This window comes from Microchirus variegatus, assembly GCF_963457635.1.
Source record: "Microchirus variegatus genome assembly, chromosome: 2".
Taxonomy (NCBI): Eukaryota; Metazoa; Chordata; class Actinopteri; order Pleuronectiformes; family Soleidae; genus Microchirus; species Microchirus variegatus.
Genome location: NC_139803.1, coordinates 32263873 through 32280885, shown reverse-complemented (window position 1 = coordinate 32280885; position 17013 = coordinate 32263873). Strand labels below are relative to the sequence as shown.

Here is a 17013-nt window from a genome sequence, read left to right as displayed (position 1 = left end):
CATTACTGGTATGCACGCACACACTCAGGTCACAAAATGTTGCACGCGAGAGACAATTGGAGGCGTTTTTACGTAAATATAAGATCGGAATATCTCCACCTCACTGTACTTTACACTTTTACACTTCAAGTCCAGTTTATTTATAGTATTTTGGTGCCATTCTTCGTGAAGAACATCCACCTATGATGTTTTATACTGTAAAAGGCTAAAATGCCATATGTTTTACTGTTAAGTTAGTTCACACACTGCATTCAGGTGATATATTGTGCTTTTTACAACAAATGAATGTTCTGATCACTGGACTAGTTAGCAGCAGACACTTCTATGTACAAGTACATGCCAAACAGATATTTGGTATTTTAACTGTGTTTACTTGTGCTTTAACAAAAGTTAAGCACAAATAAAGAGGATCTGACTATTTCTAGCTTTAGCAACTGATTCAGTTCCATTCTAAATAATTTTTTTTCTTATCTGTGCATGTAGAAACATAAATGCTCAGTATACAAAAGCTAAAAAAGTTATAACGTACAAAGTATATGAAGTATATCAACTTAAAAAGCAGAAATAAATGAAGTACATATTTAAATTATCATATAATGTACCGGATGATGATGCAGTTGTAAGGGATTTATCAGTGTCTTTGTTTTCAGGAGAGGAGGGGTCTTGCAAATGTGTTCATTTTCCATCAAATTGTTCAATTTAATTTCCAGCTAAATGTTTTTGGCTGACAAGAGCTTTACCTCGCTGTCGAGAGGCTGCGGAGGACAAAAGATAGTTCTACGTGACAAGAAAAGATAAAGATTTTGTTCTTTTTTGAACAGGCACGATTGCGTCACATCCTGTTTCTCTTCAGTCATACGGCGTCAAAGGAACAACAGCGGAAAGCTGTCCCGCGCCCTGATTGGTCGGCGATATGTAACGGTGGCGCTGATTGGCTGACAGATTGCCGCTCCAGAGCTTCTATTTTGAACATAAATACGAGCAGCCACTGCTTCTTTCTCTCAGAACACAGGATCTGTCAGAGGGGGAGTACGCTGTCCTGCTGCGGCTCTCTGCGACCGACACCACGCACAACTATGTGGTTTTACTGAACTAGCGAGACTGTTTTAAAGTTGCACCCCGCGCTGAAAGCACCGGTGTCTCCAGCAGCTGGTGTTCATGGTGATATGCTCTCTTAAGTTGTTGCTACGCTAGCTGGCTTGTTAGCTTGAAGTTCGGGCCGTCTTGCTAACTTGCATTTTACAACACGAGATTCGAACGAAACAAAGCAATAAAGGAACCACAACGCAATAGCGGACTGTGGGATTTGTACCAACAATGGATTCGGCTAATATTTTTGACAACACCAGTCCCGTTAGTAACATTTTGAAAAGAAGGCCCGACGGGATCCCCGGGCTTTCCTCGTTCTCTCTGCCCGAGATGAGCTCCATGACCTCGCACTGCAGGAATCTGTTCTCCCCCGGAACTGTGCTCTCTCCTGTCACCAATTTGGCTCTGGACATGGACAATTTAGCTGGACTCGGAAGGTATGGTTATTACGACTTTTTAATGTGTCATTAATGTTTATTTGCTGTCTTTATTTCTTTACAAGACGCACTAAAACTAGCATGTGCGGTGTGGTTTGGTGTTCACACCATTGTCTAATTTTCTTGTCCATCTCTCCCCCACACAGTCTGTGTGATACGCCGAAGAGGAGAAAGCATGCGACCCTTGAAAAGGTTCCCTCCTTTGCCTCTGACGTCTCATCTGATGCTGGTGAGCCATCATCAATACATTTAACCGAATTGTCTGTGCTTATTGATCCCATTTAAAAATGATGCCTCCGAGGGTCAATGTACAATTGATGCATTGCAAGTCATGCATCTTAATTTAGGTGTGGTATTGAGATAATTGGCAGTCTGTTTTTTATTTTGTTTTAATCGTGTTGCCATTCGTTTGGTTTCATAAGCACACATGACAAACATTTCCATGTTTATCTTAAGTTGTAATGCTTTATTTGCTTTGATTTTATAGTTGCATATTTCTGGGTTTTGTTGTGTTGATTGAAAACAAAAACACACAAATAGTTTTTGCATATTTTCAATGGAGACTAGCCATTTCTTTTGTATGATTTTAATTAACTGGCTTGTTTATAACTTGACACTTACTTCCTTTTGTTCTCAGAACCCAATTGAATGCTTCTGAGTTTGCTCAAACTTAATTATCAAATACTCATTTGACAATTCATTTGTTTCATGGATCTGCCATTTGTTGTTTTTTTCCAAACTGCACTGAAAGTTCAGCATAGGCTCTAGACAAACCCATATCAACTAAACACATTATTTATATTCTATTTTTAATAATTTACTTCAAAATGAACAGCATTTTTATAAAATACTACTACTGGTATTGAGCTAGTATTTAGTGTCAGTTTCTCATCTGCTCTGCCATCTTATCTATATACTAATCTGGCTAAAATCTCTCTCTCTGCAGGCCTCGGTATGGATCCCCCGAGTCCCATGGATGCTGTTGAAGTGGATGACGCGTAAGTTGCGCCCCCCCCCCCTCTCCTGTCTGTTGTAATCAATCAGCCTGTGAGCTGTGCTCCTCAGATTAACACACCACCCACCAATCCACCTCCACCCTGTGCTCAAGCTCAGCTGAGCCAAGCAGCATTTCTCATTTGTGGGATTATTGTTTTTTTATTTTTTTTTACTGTTGCTTTTAAGATGAGGGCCTTACTTCATTTTTCCTAAGCAGATTAAGGCAAGCAAACTTGGCTTTCTTTGTTTCAGTAAAAAACACCTGGAGTGTCACAGTTTACACCTGTTGACACTTAATTGGTTTTGTTGAAAGCTGTTATTGATAGTTTGGACAGGGAAAAGATGAGAATAAGTATGACAAATTATTTGTTTCACCTTTTCTGTTATTGATCAGTAACTATGTTTATCTGTAGAAGCTCAGCTGCCTAATCTTGGGTGGCCCTTTTCCTGATTCTCAGTTGGGTTGAGTCTCTGCAGACATCTGCCACCGTCTGATGTGCGAGTTCCTTTACAGCAGCATTAGGTGCTGAAGAACTCATTCACCCCCTTCACAGCTGTTTGGTTGCTAGGACTTTTCCAGGTTAGAGAAGGGGTTTGGTGGGAAGACATAGGCTGCGTTAGGTTTTAATGATAGCCCACCCCCTCTGCGTTTTGGCACACTCTTCCTATGCGCTGTTATTTCAATAGGAAAAATGGGAGCACGCTATTGAAATGAGGGCACCCCCAGAGAACAACCGCCCTCCCTTCTTCTGGTCTGCATTGAATGGGACACGCTCCCCCCTCAACAAACAAAGGGCCCTTTACAGAGAAGGGGTTGGCGGCATTGGCTCCAGCAGGCATATGGTAGATTAGCTGATCACTGCATCCCTCCTCCCCCCTCGAGCTCTCCTGAACTCATTTTGCATACAGGTGGGCATCACTCCAATGCAAAGACCACCTCTCGCTTGTGTGAACTCGCTAGACTTCCTCCAGTCCAACCGTTCCTCTTGGTTTTCTCAATAGATGTACACATTCTTTGTGGTTAATTGGCGCACAGTGTCTCGTCTGGCATTCGAGTCCTTTCAGTCCTCTTTCCAAAGCTGGTTTTATTACAAAGATTGTTACTTCTCTTTTATGCAGAGCACCACTATCCTGAACATTTGTAACCATTTCCTGCACGCTCTGAATCGCTTCTGTTTTTTTTCCATTACAGATTTGAAAAAGCCATTCAACAGTCGAGCCGTGTCTTCAGCGAGTGAGTTATTCCTCCAGTTAATAATTTGGTGCCCCTGTGATTGGCTGTTTATCGTCCATCTTATTTCAACACAGACGTTTCTATTTCTGTTTGTACTCATGACTTTCTCCCTTTTTTCTGTCAATTCTAGGAGGGTACCAATTAGAAGAATCAACTCATTGCCAGTAAGTAGCATTATGTTTGTTTTTGTGCTTTAAAATCAGTTGAATCTGTGGTTGAATCAAAGTTGCAGTTGGGGGTGCCTTTTCTGACCGTGTCCCTCTTCTCTCGTCTTAGCTCCAGCTCCTGTGTTTCAGTCCATCTCTAAAAGGACAGGAACAGGACTCTCACCGCTATGGAATATTCAGCCAACAGCCCTGCACACAAAACGCCGCCTCCTGTCAACAAGAGAACAAGGAGAACATGCCAGAGGTCAGAACTGCTGTTTGTCTTTGTTTGAGCCTGTCGTTAAGTTAGTTTTTAAACGATGACGCACACTATTAATCTGACCATATCATGACTGATCTGATGTGTCATTGGCTTCAGATTTTTGGATCTTTATTTAAATCATATTTCATGTCAGTGTCAGGTGTTTTTAACCTCATAAAAACATAATTGGACACAGAAAGTCTTGGGTGTTGAGCTTTGAACTTCTTGACACATATTTTACAGGAGGGCTTTGAATTCAAGAAACCAACCAAGCCAGTTTCGCGGTCTCGCGGGCGCTCCTTCAACGGAGGGCAATCAAAAGGCGCGTTTGCGTGCCGCCCCAGCTCAGCACCAGCCCTCATGGTATGTGAATCATACCACTCCACTCACGGGCTCTAAAAATATTTCCTTCTCGATAAACGCCAACTCACGTTTTCCTTCTCGATAAACGCCAACTCACGTTTTCCTCCTCTCCGTTTCCAGCTTTCCTCACCTCCTCCGATCCACCAGCAGTTGGACTTTTTTGACACCAGCCCCGTATTCCTGAGACGCTCGTCCACCAACTCCCCCACAAGCGACGAGGATGACGACGACGGCTTTTTTTCTGGAGTTCTGGATGACAACATGGAGGTGAGGTGCCCGTTTAGAAGAAAAATCCCATTGAAATAATTCCTTACAAATCAGTTATAGGCTGACGATAAACTTACAAACTTGTCTCCTACAGAACGACTCTGGGATGCCGATGGGAATGGCCAGCTTGCTCACTGCTCCACTGGTGTCTGACAGTGCAGGAGAAGACTCCGTAAGTTGCCCTACTGAAGCAATTAGCTTTAGCATTTCTGCTTGTCTGATATCGCTCATACTGACCAAAATCCCACAACATTCTAAATATGGCAATTTTTTTTTTGTCTTCACCAGCCTGTGATTCGCTGCCGGCCAAGAAACCTGTTCCGCTCACCTTCCATGCCCAGTCCCAGCCCTGTTTCCCGCCCCTGTGCGAAGCGCCCCGACTGCCCCGCAGACGAAAACACACCGACCAGAGTGAAAAGACGGCGCAGCGTGGCAGGCACACACGTCACCACCCTGGAACAAAACCCAGAGTCGCCAAGAATGGTGAGTCTTCACTGCCTCTGATGCTAGTTTTTAGAAACCAGTGCCGATAATGGCTATTAATTTATGCTGACTTCCTGTTTCAACTGTTCAATGATAATAAATAATGCTTAAAGTCAAGAATCGGTGTCTCTCCTACCTACATTTTATGTCTGCACTGCAGTGCAATCATGTGTAGGATTTTAATTAGCAATAAACTCCATATTAAATACATAATTTTAATGACGATTTATCAAATTTCTTCTTCTCTCCTCCAGAGCTGCTCGTTCCTCCAGAGGTCCAAGTCCTTCTGTCAGACGGACATTGAGAAGGTGCTGGACTTCGAGGAAGGCTCTCATGAGCTAATAGGGGATTTCACTAAGGTGAGGGCGATAATTTCCTGTGTTATTTTGTCTGGTAAACACTGGTAGATTATGTCATGATATGAAACTCACATTTAATCTTTTTTTTTTTTTTTAGCCTTTTGTGTTACCCACAGTGAACGGCAAACATCAAGACCTCAAATACATTACACCAGACGTGGTGAGTAGCCCACACATTTACTTTTATTTAACTTGACATTCCATTTTAACCGCTACCAGAAAATTCCGAGGCATTGTCGTTCGACCAGCTGCAAGATTGTTTAAGACATCACCATTTGATCAAAACAGCATAAAGGAATATGGAGGGGGAAGCAGTAGTACATTGTTCTTCCAAGAGTGAAGGAACTATCTGTCCCATAAACCACTGCAAATGATCACATTTTCAGCCCTTTTAGCCTTGTTTTTACTCGTGTTTTGCGTTATATTGTTCTAATGTGTGTTTTAAAGATGAAGGCATTGAAATGCGTTTTGTTTTTTTTTCAGATGGTGGCAGCTCTGACCGGACAGTTTAACCATCTAGTTGAGCAAGTCATCATCATCGACTGCCGCTATCCCTACGAGTTTGAAGGTGGACACATTAAGGTGAGCCTATAACGTTAATTTATTTATTTATGTAATTTACTTAATTAATCAGTTGATAGAGAGAGGGGGAAAGACGGTCCTGTACTTGTACTCATCGTGCTTTGTCTTTTGTTCTTTGTGGCCTCAGGAGGCACTAAACCTGCACCAGGAGGAGCAGGTGGAGGATTTCCTCCTCAAGACGCCCGTCATCCCGTCCTGTCCGGAGAAACGCATCGTCATAGTCTTCCACTGCGAGTTCTCGTCGGAGCGGGGCCCTCGGATGTGCCGCTTCGTCCGCGAGCGAGACCGCGCCGTGAACGAGTACCCCAACCTCCACTACCCTGAGCTCTACATCCTCAAGGGCGGCTACAAAGACTTCTTCCCTCATTTCCAGGTTGGTTTTTAGCATTTTATTATTACACTTGCACTTGGGTTAAATGTGGGAGTCTTAAACGGGCCTGAATGTTTACTGAAATCTTCAATGGAATTGGAGAGGAGTGGTGTGACGTCACTGTCTGAAGTCCTCTCTCTGATCTCATCTCCTTGTCTCGTCTCCTGCACAGTCACAATGTGAACCTCAGTCGTATCGACCAATGCACCACGAGGACTACAAAGAGGACCTCAGGAAGTTCCGCTTCAAGAGTCGCACTTGGGCCGGGGAGCGCAGCAAGAGAGAGATGTACAGCCGACTGAAGAAGCTGTGAGCGCTCCTCCTTTCTTCCTCCTCTGAGAACGGACTGAGTGTGAATTTCTCTATGAGCCTGCGGATTTTCCCCCCACCAGCAGGGAAATATGTTTTTGTTTTTTAGGAGTTTATGTGGCACCAAGTCGAGAGGGATTTTAAGTTTCATTTAACTATTGTTATTTATGCAAATTCAAAGAGGAAACGACGTGAAAATGATGAACCCTGAAGACGTGAAGGGTCAGAGTTGCTCTAAATTTTAAAGGGCATTTTTTCGTACCACTTTTACTGCCCATTTTACATTTTTTCATTTCGCTGCCAGTTTTCTATACAACCACACTGCCAGGTATGATGTTTATCTTTCAGTCTCCTCACTGAATGTTATTTTATTTGTTCTGCATTTGTCATGTTCCACCTTATTTTAGCACTTATTTAAAAAAAAAAAAAACCTGAAATGGTAAGGTGCTTTATTCCCCCCCCCCCCCCCGTTTTTCTTAATAGTGCCTCTCCTGAATGAACTCTATTGGTCCCAATTCAAGCTCAAATTTTACCAGACTACTCAAAAAGCAAATTTTAATGTGAACTTATTCATGTATGCAATAGAAAACAAACCTGTTTTCTTTCTCTCTGATTGGTTGCAGTATTTAATGGTGTGTTTTTTGTTTATATTTTATCTCAGTCAGAAGGAACCAAAGCAAACAAAACTACCTGTGAACTTTGCAGTGAGATTTTTTCCAGTGCTGCAGGTCGGCAAGTATAAAAGGATTTGTTTTGCTTTCAATCCCCTTTTTTAATGTTCAGAGGGGAAAATGTCTCCCCCTCTGTAGAGGCAATAATGTCCACTTTTGAAATGAATGGGGCAGGTTGAATATTTTTGGTGCAGGCTCGTGGGGGAGCTGTTGAAATAAAGATCCAATGTGCATTCAAACATGTTCACTATCTTTTCTTTTTAATATACTACTCTGAAGCGGTAATGGTTTAACAACTGGTTAAGTGTGTTTTGCAATCACTATGTAGTCTATTCTTACACTCGGCACCTTTTTAAATGAGTTTCACTGTATAGTGTCTTCAACTCCTTGGATCCACAATGTCTTGATATGTTAAAGTGGCTTTTTCACGACTGAAAACTAAAGTTTGCTGCTTTGTAAACAACTCGGAATCATAAAGGCTTTTTAACCACATGGGAACAGTGTTTTGGGAGCATGTATAGAGGCATTTTTTGAATGGTTTGTATGGGGAAAGGTTCTGTTAGAGTAGGCGTCGTGCACTGCTGCAAGTTCACATGTGATATGTTGTGTGTCAAACGTGACCCAACAACAACACACCAGCCATTGTTTAGTTTAAAGCTCTGCCTATAACTGGGTCACACGTTTTCCCGCACATGCATAGCAGTCTTTTTTTTCAAATTTTCCCTCCACAGCCGTCATGGGAGTTTCTTCTCTGCTGCAGCAGCACGTGCCCTCTCTCTCTCACATGCACATTCCTGTGTGTGTGAGTGTATATGTATGTAGGGAGTGTCTCCAGTGCCTGACGTGTCCTAACAGGAGGGTTAACAGTTGTGTTTTACAAGAGGAAACAATCAGTGGCAGCATGTGTTGGAAACATGTGACTGATCTGACAGAGGGGAGACTCCCTCTTGCCTCCTCCCTCCCCCCGCTCCTCTGGCTCTCTACCAAAGTTTGAAATCAGGCAGCGGAAAGAGAGTCTTTGTGTCTGTGAGCTACACACACATTTACAGCCAGCACTTCTTTCAGTGTCTGTTGGTCGACTCTTGAAAATCAGTCTTGTGTTGATGGTTCTCTGCTGCCTCTTCACACTTCCTTCATTTCAACGGTCTGATTTAAAATGTAGATGAGTCCCAGGCAGGGCCACAATAGAGGAAATGAGGCTGGTTTTACACCTGGATCCATCCAATTATACATGGATTTTTACCTCATTTTTACCCCAAAACAAACCGTTTTTGAGTTCACACTCAAAATGTATTAAAAGAAAGGTAAAAGCTACCGTTCCAAAGTTTCAGACTTGTTTCAATACTTTAATAATTTGAGTCATAACTTGTATCAGATATGCTGCATTTGAGGTCAGATGTTTGGTTTTGATTTTTTTTAAATAGTTATACAATTATTTTAAAAGTTTTGGTTCAGCTCAGCAACAAAATACACTAATGTGTAATGATGTTCTAAGGGGAATATTACACTTATAACAAAAAAAATCAGTTCAAATTGGTTTTAAATAATAAATAATCCCATATTCTACTGAGTTGCATATACATATAGTTGTTTACATCTAGATTATGTCAACACACTACACACTTTCAGAGATGAGTAAACGGTGCAGTTTTGCTGTTTTACAACACTATTTGTAACCAAATAACTTTCTATCGACTGAATATGAGTTTAAATAATGTTTTTTTTTGTATCCTGTTGCCTTTTCACCTTTACATCTCACCACGTCTCCGTTGCTACGATACACAGGAGTCAAAGTGAATCAGACGATTAATTAAAAATGGCCATTTTCTGTTGGTTATTAATGAATGAATGTCAACTGGAGGAGGATTTTATTTTAGTGGACTAATCTGACCTTTCTCTGTCATGGTTTTGTTCAAAAATATGAGTTCAATACAGAACACGTCTTATCTTTCAAAATAAGGAACAGTTGGCGACCTGTTTGACTCCTGTTTGGGTTCCTGCAGCAAAGATCTGATCAAAGCTCTGAAAAAACACTCTAATGTTTGCTGTGACCTGTTGACACTAGCAGCAAACTGACAAACCAGCCTGTAAAACCAGGTTCTAACAAGATGGCACTGAGCGGTGAAATAGTGTGGTTTCACTGGCAGGGTGGAGAAGGAGGCTGTGGTAAAGAGACGTGAACTTCCTGTATTAGGTTGTGTTCGAGAATCAAAACCGTGTGATATTCTTTGTGTTTATGTTTCCCTATAGACTGAGGATGTTTTAATTTCCTGCTGTAATCAATGCAATCCAAATTTATCACATGTTTTTATAAGCTTCTGATATTTCAAAACAGCCGGGCCTGGTTTTCATTGGTCAGTGTTTAACCACATCCTGTTATTGTTCTGATTCAGCTGGTTTTTCTTCAACAGAGGGAACTGTGACTCAGACTGTATTTCAACACCAACTCAACTCTTCAGACTTAAAGGTGGCCCTGGAGTGCCAAACATTAAGAAAACGCTACAACATTACAATAAGAAAATGCTACAACATCAACAAAATAATACAACATTAAGAAAACGCTACATTACAGTAAGAAAACACAACAACATTAAAAAACGCTACAACATTAAGAAATCGCTAAAATATTGAGAAAATGCTACAACATCGAGAAAACGCTACATCAAGAAAATGCAACAGCATTAAGAAAACACTACAACATTTAAGAAAAGTTAAAATATTAAGAAAAAAACACAAGAAACATTAAGAAAACTTCAAAATATTAAGAAAGCGCTACAACGTTAAGAAAACGCTACAACATCAAGAAAATGCAACATTTAAGAAAAGCTAAAACATTAAGAAAAAAACGCAAAAACGTTAAGGAAACACAAAAATATAAAGAAAATGCTACAGTATTTAGTAAAATGCAACAACATTAAGAAAAAGCTACAACAAGAAAATGCAACAACATTAAGAAATCACTACAAGAAGATCACAAGAACAAGAACACATTAGTGCCATTTTTGCCAACTTTTACTTCTAAAACGTAAGCACATTTTATTATCAGAAAATGACTTTTGATACTTAAAGGTGAAGTAAGTAGTTTATAGTGCCATCTAGAGGAGAGGCTGAAATTTACAACAAAGAACTGCTCCACTGCTCACCCCCTCCCTTCCCTGAGCGCTACGGTATCCTCAGCCGGTCAAATGTCGTCCTCGTCGTCTTTCTCCGTGTCAGCAGATGAGGTTCGTGAGGTGAGGGAGAGGGCGAGCTACCGTGGCCGTAGCAGACGAAGTGGAGAGAGAGGAGGCGGGACTTCCGCTACAAGTAAAGAGACGCTTGATTTGTTCTCTCGCGTTTGTCCTTACAGGCTCCCGTAGAAACATGGCGTCGTGGCAATGCAGTAGCGGCCCGCGACCATGTTATTTTACATGACTTTTTTAAACACTATGAAAATTAAACAAAGAATATTATACAGCGACTAGACAATGCAGGAGCACATAATATGTATACAAAAGTGGATTTTGGGTTATATAAACCCATAAATACTACACAGTGTCCCTTTAATGGTCTAGCATTTTCTTAATGTTGTAATTTTTTCTTAATGTAATCATGTTTGGTACTCCAGGGCCACCGCAGGACTTTCCTCTCGTGGCCGTACCAATTCCTTCACATTGCTTTTATTTTGAAAGCTGGAGATCAGCATTAGGACTGCGTGAACCTGCACGTGCAGAGAACCTGCTGCTCCACTTTGGCATTGACTTGCCTCAACTGTTTTTGGTTAATTATTACCTGCAGAGATTCACTCGTTCACTGCTTCACAACTGAAGAGCGTTTGAGTGCAGCAGCCTGAGATAAACATTACACTCAGTGAGCGCGGCTGCACACGTTCTCCTCGACACAACTGTAACCTGTGAGCTCACACACTCGAATAAACACCTGAATAAAACAGATTTAATTACTTTTAAAACTAGAAAGTGCACTTATGAGCAAATATTCAATGACAAAAATCTAATACTTTAGGCCAGATAAACACGATATTTAGATATCTAACAAATTAATTTTTAACCACTTAGTTCGCCTCTGATCCAAACACATGAAATCTTACAAACCACATCACATGTATTGTTACAGGACTGAAGGTCAAGAGGTCAAGAGGTTAAACACTGTGGTGAAGTGAATGGTGATGGAGCACAAAGTTTTCCCGCCATCACTGCAGTGCGCACACACACACACACACACACACACACACACACACACACACACACACACACACACACACACACACACACACACACACACACACACACACACACACACAGAGTGTAAGTTAGCGTGACCGGCAGCAGCTGTTGGATTAACAACTGCCTCTGTTTGCTCACTCAGACTCAGAGTGTTCAGTGATGCAGCTGCTTCTACCTCACTAGCACTTTATCATCTCCTCTTTTCTGTCCACTCCACAAGTCAAAACCAAACAAATAAGCTAATAAATAATAATACAACGTGGAGTTCATGTGATTCTCATATATACATGTATGTGGTACAATTTAATGGAATTTTTTAAAGGAAAGACAAAAGATGCTTTTTGAAATTTTTGAGATTACCCAGTAATTAAAATGATAATTGCCTGATTCTGAAATTCATATGTTGAGGTCATATTTAAAATAATAATGTTGATCATTGATTTATTTGCTCAAGTCTTTTTATTTGGGTAAATAATGCACTTTTTAAATTATATTTTAAGATAATGTTATTATGTTACATTTTATAATATAATATAATATAATATAACATAATATAATATAAACTGTCCAGGGCGTACCCGCCTATCGCCCAATGTCTGCTGAGATAGGCACAGCAACCCCCGCGACCCTCTGGTGGAGGAAAAAGCGGTAGATAATGGATGGATAATATAATATAATATAATACATAGAGCGAGCGCCATCTGCTGTTGTAAACACCACACAACAACGGAAGCCACAGCTCACGTGACCAACGCGGAAGCAGGAAGTGCATAAAACATGACAGTCCCGAATCAAACCTGAGAAAAAGCTTGTGTTTAAAACAAAAACAAGTGGTTCAGTGGTTATTGTTGCGTTTCTTCGTCTCCTGACACGATGGTTCGGTGTTTCCTGGTCCACACAGTGTGTCCGGTCAGCGCTCTCTCTTCTGCGGAGAGCAGAATCCTTTATTCCCGGGTTTTCGGTCCGGATGAGGCGGCGCTGATGGAGCAGCAGAGCGGGCTCAGTGCGGAGCAGAGGCGGCTCCTGCAGCGGGAGAAGGTGGCGGTGGTGGCCCGGTGAGTGCGTCTCTGTCCCCGGGTCTGTGCTGGAAACTCATTTTTAGTCAAGAACCAGTTTGTTTTCAGCGTTTTATATGAGTTGTTATTTTTATTTGTTTACATATCGTGTCCAGTTTATTGGGAACACCCAGCCAGGGCCGGTCCTATTCATTTTGGTGCCCCAGTCTACACTGTCCCTCAACACACACACACACCACTATGACAGCTTTGTAAGATATAAATATGAAATATATATTTATTAGATGTTAAGTCATAATTATGAAATAGTAAGTCATGATAATGAGATACTAAGACATAATTATGGGATAGTAAGTCAGAATTTTCAGAAGATTTCTCAATTATTAGATGCTGAGTCAGAATTATAAGAAAAATCTATCGTACTTATTCAATGTTAAGTCATAATTAAGAAACTGCATAATTAGGAGAAATTATCTCATAATGTGTATGTGTATATGTATATATACACACAAATAAAGGCATTCTTTTCCTTTCCTGAAATAGTGAAATATGTAAAAGAACAGTCCTGCTGAAGACAACAAAACTTTGATAAACTACTAGTAATAAAACACTCTATAGTATGTTCGTCAATAACAGTGATGTTTACAGTAGAAGTAGGGTCACTGCAATCAACATTTGCAAATATATATACATGTGTAACATTGTTCTGCAGCTTTTCTACAAATGTAAGACTAAATACATGGATTTCTACAGTTAGTTGTTCGTCAAACAATATCTTTCCCCAAAGAGTTGTGTGGAATGCACTTATATATGATCAGAGGAGAGTTTGTTTGTGCAGGAAGAACGTCCGCACCTGCTCCTCCACCTTTGTTTTGATGCGACGCGTCCACACGTCTCCTCTCCTCTCTGTGCGTCCTGCTGATCTCCTGATGGTGCTGGACGTGGGCAGCATCAGACGGAGCAGCAGAGGCCGTCGCTTTTCTCCACGGTCGTCTCGTTTGTTCTCGGCGTCTCAGGAGGAAATCGTTCTTTGTTTTTCTTTATACCGTAACCACTGATTAAAACTGTCATCACAAAAGCATGACAACACGACCTTCAACTGAGACGTGTCAACTAATAATAATAAAGGTTCATTATGTAATATTTAGTAGGATTTATTTTGGGGCTGCAACAATTTTATGGTTCTTATATGTGAATATTTTCTGGTTTCTTTGCTCCGTATGACGAATAAGTCATTACAAATGCATAATTTAGGCAACACTGGGTAACATTTTTCCAAGATTTTCAGACAATTTACGGACACAGCCCTAGTTTATTGGCAGGAATCAAATGAAGGACCAAAATTCAGTTTTATATCAGCATGCTTTAAAATGACAGTTTTATCATTTTTGTAGCCTTAGAATAAGTTGTGCTTTTACAAGAAAGCATAGGTTTAATAAGGTTTTTGTGTTAAACATTCAAGCTTTTTCAAACAATCGCACAGCAAATAGCAGAACCAACCCCAAAATGTCTATTTTCAGCTCTTTATCATCAAAATTATGCAATAAAATAAAGCGATTTACATAGAAAATAATGGTTAAAAAAGTTTGTGATTTCAACTTATTTTTAAGTTGAAATCACAAAAGTTGCAATTTACAAAAAAATGTGTTTTTGAACATATTTTCCCTTTTGGAAATGAATGAATTAAAACTATATCTTTAGGTTCTCATCCTTGCTGTAGGAAGCGGTAGATTATTCCATTATTAATCTAGCAGAAACTTGCTGTGATCCTGAGTCAGGCAGGTGAAGAGCGCCGTCTCCCTGTGCCGCGAGGCTTCGGGTCGGGTGCCGGTGGAGGCGGTGCCGGGCGATGAGGCTCTGGCTCTGCAGGAGGCCAACAGCGGCGTGACGCGCCTGAGAGCTGGCGAGCCTTTCTCTGGCGAGACGAGCGCCCTGTGGCTCGGCGTCCAGAGTCTGGGCTTCACGCTGGTGTGCGAACCCCACGAGAACCTGCTGCTGGCCGAGGGGACGCTGCGCGGCCTGACCCGACACTGTCTGGAGCACCTGCACATGCTGGGGCAGGGGAGTGAGGTCAGGACGTGTGGTTACTCCGCTTCATCTGTGGTGCTATGTTTTCATTTAATTTGGTGTTTCAGCTCCATATCAGAGGTATTTGCATTCGTAGCAGCCTGCTTTCATTTCCATTCCTTTCAGGGCGTCGTCCTTCAGCTCAAGACAGACGTCTTACATACATTACATCTTCCATTTCCTGGATAGATAAATAAATAAATAACATACATGTGGGACAACAACTCTTGCTGTGAAGCAAAACACCAAACAGAAACTTGAACACAGTTTGCTGCCTGCAAATCAAAGTTTATCATGTGAATAATTCATTTTAAACATCTCAGTTCAACTCATTTTCTGCAGACGCGTCATGGCCATTTTTACGTCTTAATGTGGTGATTTTCTTGCTTATTTCCTCTTTAATGTGTGTAATAATCTGCTGCTGAAAATAATTCTGAATTAATGCACTGGAACATATTCCATTGTATTTGTTATAGTGTTATGTCTCAGTATTAATGAAGCTGTAGTTTAGATTCAGACCAAATGTCATGGAAACAACAATATAAAAGCACAAGGCAACAGTCACAACACGGCCGTCTTTAACTTTAACAGTGATAATTACGTTGTCAGCATGACTTTGTCGCTCACAACGACCAACTTTCCCTTACAGGTTCTGCTGAGGAGCAACCGCATCGACGCCCTCCTCAGCCGCCTGCTCCCCCACGGGCAACTCCTCTTCCTCAACCACCGCTTCGCCCAGAGCCTGGAGAAGGAGGTGACGGCGTACATGGCCAAATGACCCCGTGAGGTCTCGTCGAGGTCACGTCTTACTACGCTCCAGTGTGAGTTTTGAGACACTCGCTTTACCTTAAGTGACATTTGTCCGTGGCGGCAGAAGAACCACGATTAGATGCTACAGATTACAGATTACGGGAGGTGCTAAATGGCTCACCCCTGACTCTTTACTGCGGGCGGAGGCTGCACTTCAGATCCTGTTGCTGAAATCTTGGAGTGTAAAGGAAAAATGTTCACGTTGTGTCCTTAACCCACAGTTTTTAGTCTGAATAAATTAATCATTTGCTGTATTTTGACTTAGAAACCGGTCTTTTCAAACCACATATGTCACATACTCGCTCTGAGGACATGGGATTAAGACAGGAGGTAGCATCGGGCCGCGGTGAAACGAGTGTCTAGATGTATTTTAATATCTTGTGAACATCTGTTGCACCCCCCGACTGCGTCTCCCTGGGAAACCAGACTCGTTCTCCTCCCACTGTTTTCACTAAAAGCCTCCACTTTTCACGTTGGCAGCCAAATCAGAAGCTAAAGCAGCGTTCTTAGGGAGGAACTTAATATTCCTGGATGCCAGCTTCATAATCTGTCATTGTTTTCTCTCTTTTTTCCCCCGGTATGAAACATGTAACTGTTTTCTAGTGTTGCTGGGGGCGTTTTCTCATAAAAACAAGCAAAAAACTGTTAAATGTAGAGCACGGGTTTCACAAAACAAGGCACGAGGGAGGGATTAATTACTGAAAATGATAAAACACGAGAGCATGTGTGTGTGTTTCTCATGGGCTTAAAATAAGAACACCAGCTGCTCACTGGATAACACATGCTATTCCACTGTTAAACCAGCAGAGGGCGATATTGTGGAGGAATTCAAACCTGGATCAGTTGTAAAAGTACAACATGCAGTACACTGTTTATGCAGGCTCCAACAATTAATCGATTATTAAATCAATTGTCAGCTATTTTTTGAGTGTTATTTTTTAAATAATTGTTTCATTAAATAAATAAAATACATTTCAGCTTCTTACATGCGATCATTTCCTGTTTTCTTTGCTTCATGTCACATCATTAATAGAAATCATTACAGCTGATTAATTTTACTTAATGTTTATTGTTTAATATGTTTATATATATATCATTTTAAGAATCAATTTTAAATTATTTTAATCAAATAACCAGCAAGTGCACCTTCTTGGCTCTTTACCTAGGCTCTCAAACAATTTCAAGTCAAAAAATGAAGTGATAAAATCATAAAAGTTTGCTATGGGCCTTAGAAATACAGAAGTAACTTTTATATTTACAAAATACTTTACTAAAGGTTCTCAGTAGATTCATAATCTTGACAATTAGTTTAGTTTTACACACATTGCT

The 17013-nt window shown here is 41.0% G+C and overlaps 2 protein-coding genes across 2 annotated transcripts; both read left to right on the top strand.

Annotated features, from left to right (window-relative positions):
* Nucleotides 1–1029: 1029 nt before the first annotated feature.
* Nucleotides 1030–7024, top strand: cdc25b (cell division cycle 25B). The gene is made up of 15 exons (XM_083910102.1): nucleotides 1030–1526; nucleotides 1673–1755; nucleotides 2473–2524; nucleotides 3715–3756; nucleotides 3887–3920; nucleotides 4033–4167; nucleotides 4408–4527; nucleotides 4648–4794; nucleotides 4889–4966; nucleotides 5083–5277; nucleotides 5532–5636; nucleotides 5734–5796; nucleotides 6120–6218; nucleotides 6346–6591; nucleotides 6761–7024. The coding sequence occupies exons 1-15, from the start codon at nucleotides 1318–1320 to the stop codon at nucleotides 6899–6901; spliced, it is 1749 nt and encodes a 582-aa protein (XP_083766228.1). The 5' UTR covers nucleotides 1030–1317; the 3' UTR covers nucleotides 6902–7024.
* A 5562-nt stretch (nucleotides 7025–12586) lies between these two features.
* Nucleotides 12587–16250, top strand: ap5s1 (adaptor related protein complex 5 subunit sigma 1). The gene is made up of 3 exons (XM_083910808.1): nucleotides 12587–12846; nucleotides 14586–14877; nucleotides 15524–16250. The coding sequence occupies exons 1-3, from the start codon at nucleotides 12665–12667 to the stop codon at nucleotides 15650–15652; spliced, it is 603 nt and encodes a 200-aa protein (XP_083766934.1). The 5' UTR covers nucleotides 12587–12664; the 3' UTR covers nucleotides 15653–16250.
* The last annotated feature ends 763 nt before the right edge of the window (nucleotides 16251–17013 follow it).